This window comes from Montipora foliosa, chromosome 14, assembly GCF_036669935.1.
Source record: "Montipora foliosa isolate CH-2021 chromosome 14, ASM3666993v2, whole genome shotgun sequence".
Lineage (NCBI taxonomy): Eukaryota > Metazoa > Cnidaria > Anthozoa > Scleractinia > Acroporidae > Montipora > Montipora foliosa.
Window position 1 is genome coordinate 8,038,876 of NC_090882.1, and position 10,435 is coordinate 8,049,310.

At 39.9% G+C, this 10,435-nt stretch overlaps 1 protein-coding gene and 1 long non-coding RNA gene across 7 annotated transcripts in view; one reads left to right on the forward strand and one right to left on the reverse strand.

The window, feature by feature from the left end:
• LOC137985444 (uncharacterized) overlaps window positions 1-6,961 on the forward strand; it is a 48,485-nt gene extending 41,524 nt beyond the window's left edge. For all 4 annotated transcript variants that reach the window (XM_068833061.1, XM_068833063.1, XM_068833062.1 and 1 more), the window contains 2 exons: window positions 1,264-1,436; window positions 2,091-6,961. In XM_068833061.1, coding sequence (XP_068689162.1) covers window positions 1,264-1,436; window positions 2,091-3,766 — 1,849 coding nt within the window. In that variant the 3' untranslated portion in view covers window positions 3,767-6,961. The remainder of the gene's footprint in view (window positions 1-1,263; window positions 1,437-2,090) is intronic.
• LOC137985451 (uncharacterized) overlaps window positions 4,305-10,435 on the reverse strand; it is a 30,229-nt gene continuing 24,098 nt past the window's right edge. For all 3 annotated transcript variants that reach the window (XR_011119303.1, XR_011119304.1, XR_011119302.1), the window contains one exon: window positions 4,305-4,458. This is a non-coding gene — a long non-coding RNA (uncharacterized lncRNA). The remainder of the gene's footprint in view (window positions 4,459-10,435) is intronic.

The following is a 10,435-nucleotide window of genomic DNA, read 5'->3' on the forward strand; positions in this document are numbered from 1 at the left end:
ACACACTTTAAAATTCTGACGGGAAAAGAAGTGATTTTTTTTTTAATCAAAGTAGCACTTTAAACAAGAACATGCACGAAGATGCGTCGTTGCTCGAGTTCCCGCTTAAGATCTACGTCGGCGACGTCGACGAAACACACCTCAAAATATAACTTTGCTCTATCACAAGTCTTTCGCGATCATTTCATCTCGTTCACGTTGTACAAATTCAAAATAAATTGGTACGAGCAGTTTTTTGAGAAAAAATAGAGAATAGACCTAACCGTGACCCTAAGCTATCGGAAACTCACGTTGTCGTCAGAACCTCAAATTGTTGATTTCACGTCTTCGTTATTCAGAGAACCGCAAAAGTATGTGTTAAAATGCGTGCCGCACGGGTATTTTTCCTCTTCTAACCAATGATATTATTGGTTTGTCGCGTTATCGTTGCCGTAGCCGTCGTGGATTCATTAGGGACCTTTAGGGTGCGTTCGATTGACCTTATTCCGGAATAGGAATATATGGAATATAAGTTAGAAATCCTTCGTTTTTACGGAGATTCACATTAAAATTGTCAAATATCCGTTAAAATGCTATTTTAAACATATTTTTATTATCCTTGCTGCTTCGAAACGCGCAAACCATACCGTTTTAATCATCACTCCACGTATTCTTATTCCGGAATAGGGTCAATCGAACGCGCCCTTAGATTCTAGGACAAGGACGAGAACGAGTACCAGTTTTGACTTTCCGTTTTTAGCGAAAATACTTTAAAATTTATAACCCGTACTACAATATGTATACAATGTACCCTCCCAGTTGTCACCATAATGGCTTAATGGCAACTCCTGAACTTGGGCACAGGATGTACCTAACCCGTACTATTAGTAATCTTACTCTTTGTTAGCAGTATAGGTTGCTCACTTATTCTTATTGCTGGTAACTGAGCCTTTTTTTGATAGAAAAATGTAAAACTACTACGGTGTTGGTGACTTGTTTTGACGCGACGACATTTCTGAAAAACCTCGTTCTAAAATGACGACGATATCACGTTTTTCCCGCCAAAAATGACGCTAGTTTGCGTGCGCTCCCTGTTATTCTTTCAGAAAATCTCGAACTCGTAGTCGTTCTCGTCCTAGAATCTAAAGCTCCCTGTTAACTCAATATTGGCGCAAAGCAGCTTCCCAACATTACTCCCTTTACTCCCGCAATCTGTGTCCCTCGCTTTCCTTACTTTCCCTTACAGCTGTATAAGTGAAGGTTTTTTTACGTTTTTATTGACAGTGAGGTCGAACATAGAGGCGTTGTTCTGGGAATGACACAGTTGGAGGATAAACCACAACTGCATTCCAGAGCTTACATCACTGAGGTCGACAATGATACTGACGAAACTGGAGAGTTAAAAGATGCTCAGTTTGATGATCAAGTAATGGTGTACCCCAAATGGCACGAAAATTGTGAGTAGTGCGTAAAAGCAGGGTACCGCCAAGCGAAGCACCATATTCATGGAAACCCACGATTTCCTTTTCTCATGGTATTCACGGCTAGCGGTATTGCTCGTGGGCACGTACGCACGACGAAATTTCCCAATAATAATAATAATAATAATAATAATAATAATAATAATAATAATAATAATAATAATAATAATAATAATAATAAATACACCCAACATGGCAGCCGTTTACAGCCTACGTCTTTGTACTGGACATTTCCAATTGATACCTGTCAAAACAAAGTATCCCCTGACCAGTATCATGTGATCATATCGCGGGCTCATGTTGAAAGCTCATCGAGGTCAGCTTTTTTAAGTTGACCGCTGACCAGGTGCTAGGTTTCGCAGGCTCAAGCCAGGTCAAATTAATGTAAGAATGAATAACCCGGGAGCTCCGCTTTTATGCTTGGCTAAATCTATATATTACATTTGTATCTCTTGGAATGTTGAAGCTCCCACAGGTCTCTTAATTTGAATCAATGCGTAATTAAAGAGCCAAAGGTTCAGCTACTTTTAAGAGCACTCTGGTTTAGTAGAGCAGTGATTTAAAAAAAAAGGGTAACCGTTTAGTTCATTGAGAAATGAACACAATCTGATGAATGGCTTTTCCTTTCAGCTGACAAACTTGTACCCAAACCAACCCTCATGGACACGTTAGCTTTGTCACGGACAGGATATACAAAGGTTTCAGGCCTCGAAACTCCCTCACTGTCAGATGAGGTATTTACAACCATGACTGAAACCCTAAGTAAAGCTCCTGCAGTCACCTCTTGGAGTAAGAGATGCAGTAGCAAAGCAGACGATGGATCTACAAGCACCCTTGAGGATGATTTTGAGGATTTAACAGAAATTATCAATTCAGAATTGACCAAATTAGATCGGGAAATCGTTAACTTTGTGGCGAATGGATCTTCAGACGTATCAGCGACATCACAGATGCCAGATGCAAACATTGAAAACGTGTTGAGCGGTAACTGGTTGGTGAGCACCACCTCGAATGGTTCGATTCCAAGTGGCAATGTGTTGCAGACTCCAAAAATGGAACCAATTTCATTAGAAGATGCCGTGAATTTTAATGAGCAGAATTCACAGCCGATGAGCACACCCAGTCAGACAATCGGCAACTTACCCGTTGGAAGCTACCCGGATGATGTGAAACCCAATTTGATTCCATTCAATGGAGAGTCCATGTTCCAGTTGCCGAGTTTCAAAAGGCAAGGAATCAACAGCCCCTGTATGTTCAACAGTGCTACTTCGACTTCAGTTCGAAATTTTCAACCAAACGGCCCGATACAGGGTCAAATGAACAATACGTCAAATCTCCACGTTGTTGGAGCTTTGCAACAAATGCCCAATGTGAGAAACTCCAACAGCTTGGGTGCACCTGTCGTTCCAGTGAGAAACGCACCTTATGCCTCCAACCAGCCGGTTAACATGTCTGAATTAGGTCCAGTTCAGGGATCTTCCATTGCATCCACTCCGGTGCCGTTAAATCCACAGATGGCAAGTCCGAAAGAACCACAGTTGCAGTTAGCACAACTGCTGAAAGACGCGCTACCTGACAACGCCGCCTTCACCGATCAAATGGTTGTCGACTTAGTCGACGAAATGATGGTCGACCAGGAAGGTGAAACTCAAAGAAGGAAAGACGACCAAAAACTTGCCTCTCTTCTTCAGCAGGGAGGTTTTGTGCAACCAGAAGTCATCATAAAGCAGGAGGTTGTCACGCCAACAATGTCACAGCCAACGTTTGGATTTCCCACGGTATCTAACACTGTGGCACCGCTGCAGTGTCAACTTTCAATGCCCCCGAACGCTTTTACATCCACAAATAACGTCAATGGAGGCGAAGCTATGTTTGTTGGTTCACCTCAAGGACCACAGAACGGAACTGTGACCAACCAGGACTCACTTAACAGTTTCCAGAATGGCAATGTGCAGTTTTCAAGTCAAGAGGACACCAACATGAACTTTTTGAACTCTTTGTCAAATAACCTTCCCGGATTGCCTGGCAATAATGCATCGTGGAATTCTAACATACTGCCAAAACAAAGCACTGCATCCTCTGGCCTTTTTTCTCAATCGAACGCGCCCAATTTCAACATGGTTCCACAGAATGGCTCCCGAGTGTCCCAGGGCAATTCTTTTAACATAAACACGGTGCGAAATATGAGTCAACTCGACTCTCTCTTGCAGTCGGCTCACGTGCCTTCGTCAAACTACCAGAGCATTAATGGCGCCGGCCTGTTTTTCAACAACCCAACCTTCGCAAACATGACCCGAAAACTCTAACCCTTGAAAGATGCAAGCCAGTTATGGGAGGACGTGACTAGAAGAGTATGATTACATTTAGTAGTATATTCATATGGTGTGAGTCTTTCCATGGAGTACGTTATATTCAGATATGTTATCATTATATGTATTTGGTAGAAACAGTAAGCCTGTACAAACAAACATCCATGCACAATTATTTTACATTTCAGCGCCTCTCTTATAGAGAAGGAAGATAGTTTTACTTCATTTTTTAAAAATATATTTACCCATAAGTATCAATCTTATCTGCGTAATCAAAACAGTTCTCAATTGAGAGCAGCATACCTTTTCCTGCACTTGGCCTCGACTGCGTGTTTATGTTGTGATTGGCTTATTTCACTGGCTGCACTTGTTGTGATTGGCCAGCGTTATTTCTTGGGCTTTTACCTAAAGCGCTTTATTGAAAACAGCCGTGTTACAGAATTTGGCAAGTGTCAAAATGGAAGGGGAATTGATGAATTTTAATCCAATTTTAACTGTTATGTAGGATTCGGACTGTAATCTTTGTTTATGTGTATATATATATATATATATAATTTGTTATAGTAATTATATTTCGTACAGTGTAACCTAGGTGATACCGGCAACCTCAGTCGTTGAGTATGTGTCCCACGAGGCAGTGCAAGACGTCATTATCATCTGAGTAATGATTAAAGCCAACCGCGTTGTCCCTAAAAAATAAGTGTGAAATATTTGTCAATAACAAAGCGCCATTAATAGGGGTTTATTCTCTTCTTTTGTGAAATTTTCTCTGCTTTATAAATCGTTGTTATTAAGCAGTGGTGTAAAGCGGTAAATTGATTTTCTGTCTTCAACTCATCACTATCAGAGATGTATGTCATGTTTAACATCGAGAAATGTCCTACTTATCAAAAAATCGCTCCTTAACACGCTGAATTGTACCTTACGTGAAGAAGTATTTTATGCTAAGTAGCCTGAGTAGATATTTAAAAATTATTCCATGAACGCGCGTTTGATATGAGTTGCCTTTAACCAATCTCATATCCAACAAGAAAACACAAGAGGACATTAACAAACAACTAAACACCGAAACAGCGAAACGAAGCACCAAAACACCATGTATGACCTCACCATGCATTGAACACTAACCGACAAAGGTTGGATTTGAGATTATATATCGTTTTAGGCCTAAAACAGTATTGCTGCTAATCTCAGTCTTAATCTGAATCCTAATCTTAATCTCAATGAAGCAGGAACAATAACGATTTTGGCCTAATTAGGCCCAAAACGATATTTTTCCTCAAATCCAACCTTTGTCGGCTAGTATTCAATGTATGGTGGGGTCATACATGGTGTTTCGTTGTTTAATGATGCCATCGACAAGAGCGAATGGAATAAGTGTTTCATTAAATTTTCTTTAAATTCTGGAAATTTTGCTTTCCGCACAAAATTTTCAGCTGGCAACACTTGACGCAGTAACTTTCCATATTAGGTCATACGTCGTATGTGCTAATAACCGAGATTGAGTGAACCAATGAGAAAACTAGAAACGCATTGTCCGAGGTCGAAATGTTATTAAAAGATGGTATTAGAAAAATAAATGCGGTCAATACTGGACAGACGAAGCTCAGAAGAGCAACAAGAGGTTGTTCCAAAGTTGTCGCTGTTTTTTTGTCATCCATTTTTCAATGTGACAAGAGACATCACTTCTGTTGGATAGATAAATTTTTGCCAATCACTTCTCGCATAGGCTTTGATCAGGTTTTTTTTTGCTAAAGATGTCGGTATCATTCAGGTTACATTGTAATGTATGTAGTTAGAAAAATACTGAGAGATTTGTGGGTTGAAATACTATATAGATAAAAATAGACAAAGTAACTAAATGTGGTGTTGGGGAAACCCGACCTCCGAAATAGTTATCAATTTTTTATTAACTCGTCGAGGCAAATACATAATATGGTAGCATTGTAATGGTAGGTTTTGCTTTACTTTAAGTCTTTCAGGCCATGGGTGCTTCTAGGCTTATCAGTGTTTGTATTGCGTTATGTTTGTAGTATAGTAAAAAAGTCGAAGACGTCATCTTCGTGCACTAAGTTTTGTAAATGATTTGAGTAATTGCCCTGGTCTACCGCGCTTAGCAGAGATTTCCTTGATTCCCTTCTTGAGCGAAAAGGAAGTACGGTTCTCTTCGATATTCTGTCACGCATGCGCATCGTGATGTCAACGCAACGTCACTTCCACTTTACCGGAAGTTGGCAGGCGTTCAAATTCAAACCGGTTATAGCGGGTTTTAAACCGCTGAAGAGTTAAATTATTCGTCTAAAGTGTTCTAGCTCTCTGCAGGTACTGAAAAGCATTGTATTTTTGGTCACTTGAGCCGGATTAGTCTTTATTTAGAATTGTTTTGTTTTCTGTTTTTGGTTTCTTTTGTTTTACGTAATCTCTGCTCCGGAATCTGCAGAAGGCACCAAAGTATCGAGGAGATCCGTACCTTGGTTCCTTTCCATCTCATTAGAGAGGGATTACAAGGAAAGCTCGCCTATCAGGGTACGAAGCATCAAGGGAAAATGCCCAAGTTTAGTTGCAATTGAATGAAGAAGGCTTTGGCACCAAATGCGATGCAGTAACTTTTTAACACCGAATAGGCGAGAGAGCCGAGTGTAGTAGTTATCTTCCACAGTTAAAACCGTCAACCCTAGTTGTTTAGTGTGTTGCTGAAAACCTTCGAGACTTAAACAGCGTTTACACGAACGCGGTTACACCTTCTGTTTACACGACACCGATCGAGACTGTTGCCGAAACAGTCGATTTGAAACCGCTGCCAAAAGTGGAGCGTTTTCAAAACGATGCGGTTTCATCTGTCGTGTAAACAGCGAAACCACCTCGATTTGAATACGGTTACTATTTTGGCGCAAAATTTGCATTGTTTAATTCAAAATAGTGAATTTAACACATAGTGCAGCGCTCGCTTATACCATCACGACTAGGATTTTCTGGCCAAAACGGTTTCGTGTAAACTCTTCCAAACCGCATCGATTTTGACGCGGTTTCGAAGTGGTGAAACCGTGCCGATGTGAAACCGCGTTCGTGTAAACGCTGCCTTAATTACGAGCAGAAGACTGTTTCTTTGAAGTGCGTTCGGCCATTGGTCTCGTCGAAAACCAACCAATGGACGGTCTGATCTCTAGAGACGAATAAAAGGAGCTATTGGTGGCGATGACGTAACGTGAAAACCACTCTGTTGAATAGAGGAGGAAAATGTCACGATTTAAGACTGCAATGGTGTGTAAATCAATTTGGAAACTAAGAGTACGAGGAACTGAACGCGGGAAGTTTCCCGTGCTATGCTGAATCCGTTGCGCTCTTACACCCAAACACCCAAACACCCCTGCGAAATAGGCTTTTTGCAGCTAGTGATCACATGGTATAAAAACCGCCCTACTTGAGAGCAAATTGCGCACTGGGATATCTAAAACAAAGGACATTTAAATTGCGTCGGTTCGCAATTTGCTCTCCAGTGTGGTGGTTTTTGTGCAATGTGATCGCCAGCTGAAAATGCCCCATTTTGGAAATGTCACTTGAAAGACCTCAGGGACAAGAACGTCATGCTAGTCCACGTGTAAGGCGCTAACTCTAAGAACATGTAATGTTTTTGTGGAAAAGCATGTCGATTTTGCCACCCACGTCATCGATATTTCGAGAAAGAGGATTTTCTGTTACTCAGATCATTTGCTTTGCGCACATATAAAGCTTTAATATTGTGTACACTATTAGCGGCTATTTTATCCCATTCAATGGTAGCAGACGTTGTCTATTATTGTAAACTTCGTTATAGTGGATATACTCTGTATTTTTTTTGCGTGGAACTTTAAAAGTACCAAGTTCAATGTAAGTCTTCGATCTATACTCAAATTGTAACATGCTCTTAGTATCCGCAGCTCAAAAACTTGTAGATAAAAACGTAGTTTTAGACAGGCTTTACGTAAGCGCAGTAGATATTTCTCTTGTATCCATTGAAACTTCACTGACTAAGAAAATGCGACGGCGAAGGACACTGGCCTTCTCGAAATATTGCTTGCATTTGTCAAGTTTATTTAGAAGCGAATTGCCAAGATTAAGCTTTACCAAGCAGATGGAGGAATAACCTTTTTTGCTGGTGTACAGTTTTTTTTTCTTCCTGTGGTAGATGACTAATTTCTTGTTATGCTTAAAATCGTTAGAATTATCGTTTTTGTATGCTCATGGATCTATAGAGCAATTTCGATATATTAAAATTCAGTCCCAAACAATTGGCATCATCTCGTGGCTCTGTGGAATAAAGATAAGGAATTGTATGAATTTATTCCCCAAAGCCTCGAGGTGATGCCTTTTGTTTAAGACTGAATTTTAACTTATCGAAATTGGTCTATTGAGTTAGTATAATTACATCCTTCAGCTCTTTGCCTTGTGTATTTGTTTTTGTAAAGGTTGGTGGTAATAAAGCCCCCATCTTTGTCTGTTAAAGGTCAGAACAACAATTTCAACAATGTGAATTGAATGGTCATACTTTAGGATTTCATACATAAACTCAAAAGTTAAGACCACTTTGTTCAGCATAATAAACACAACCACAGGGCACTAATTCTCAGTCGCTTTCATTTAAATGGTTTTGTCCACAGACTCGAAAATTAGAACAGCCTTGTACACTATGATAAACAGTAGCTTTCATTTGAATGGTCACACTTGAGTATTTATTGAACTCTAACTAAAACCCACCCTGCGTCAGTAAGGGATTGCTAAACAAACTTAACGTAATTGCTCTTTAGCTTTCATTTATTTATTCATTTGGCTTCGCCTAATTTGAATACAATACTTATAGAAATATGATTATTAGGCACTACAGCCTAGCCAATTACAGTGGATCTCTCGTTAATAAAAAATAATAACTAAAGTTACTCATAAACAAACAAAAATGAAAATAAATAAAAAGGAAGCAAGACAAGATTTCAAATTGCTAGAAGCAGCACGACTGCGGGCGCTGAAGAGTCCTCGTAATTTTTGCACCTGGGACAGATTGTTCTCCAGGTTCTGATGTCGTCCACGTCGTACAGATCAAGGGCCTTATTATAATACTGAAGTAGCGAACGCTTAAATGAGGCTAGGGAGATGTGATGTCACTAACATAAGAAAAGGAGGGAGGTCTGTATCACAGCAGGGTCAACACCAGCCTCACTTTCATTTAAAGGCCAGGTAACTACTGTAAAGAGGTCTATTTCGCGAGATTAGAGTGTAATGTGAAGTGCTAGTTTTGTACCCCATATGAACCATGTAAGCGTTAGCCCTACTAATGGAAATGGGCCCATACAAGGACAGAGAAAAACTCTGACCAGAGTGGGAATAGAACGCACGACCTTCAGGTTAAATCACCGCTGCTCTACCTACTGAGATACAAGGTCAGACGGGAGCAGGCCGTGGGAACTGAAGATATTAAAGTCACGGCAATGAACATGTACAATTACAAGGAAGGATTACGTTTTTGCAAACGTTGGCCGTGTGGCACTTAAATTTGAACAGACTTAACTGATTAGAGTGTATTGTGAAGTGCTAGGTTTCTACCCCATATGAACCATCTCGTTTACTTCGTGAGATGCTGCTGGAGAAACCTTTAAAGTAAATTGGCAGGAGCGGTATTAGAGTGGCAATAGAGAATGAAACGGCCACATTTGTGTGCTCGCGTTGTCGTCAAAACCTCAAATTTGGTGATGTCACGTTGTTGTGCAGAGTAACGCAACAAATTTTGTGCTAAAATGCGTGACGCATGTGCAGCACGATCATCAATCATATTATTGTTGGCTGTCCACTGTCAGGCATCTTGTTTGTCATTGGAAAATAAATTCTGGGTAATGCCATGAGAGGTTCAAAAGAAATAAAAGGTGTTAAAGTTGACGAAAGAAATACGTTGAAGCTCTCTCAGTACGCAAATGACACCACAGCGTTTCTTGTAGATACCATATGAACCGTGTGAGCGTTAGCCGTACTAATGGAAATGGGCCCACACAAGGACAGAGAAAATACATTAATTCCTACCGGACTGTTGATAGATGAGCAATAAAAAGTTTACAAACATTTAATTGCGTCCTCGATGTGTATTTGATGGCTAATTTTCAGTAAAAGAAAAGGAAGATTCTTGTCCTGACATAAACAATGAAAACTTGAGGAGAACTGCTAGCTCGAGGGAGATATGAATATTTCCAGTGTCTTCTATCATGACACCAGCTCTGTGTTTTCAACAACGGAGTAAAGAGTAAAAATAAACTAATCATAAATAAATCATAATACTCTAATCATAATTGTAACTTGTTATTACATGACATGGAAAGAACTGGCCTTGTACTCTATAATTTGCTAACAGACGAATTAGCTGAAGACGAATTTTGGTCCGTAATTCGTCGAAACACCGAATTTATGGTTAGACGAATTATAGACGAAATATCTTTTTTAGACGGATAATAGACCTTTTTAGTTTTCCCATTTCAGGCCACGTGATGTTTTCAGGGGAGTTTTCTTCTTTTTTTTTTCCATAAATAATTTGTGCGTACATATGCAGGTGCGTAAGACGCCATTTGAAAGGAACTATTTCGCTGAGAGGTTATCATTTGTCAACAAAAATCGAAAATTCTAGTTGGGAATTAAAATGGTACAACTCAT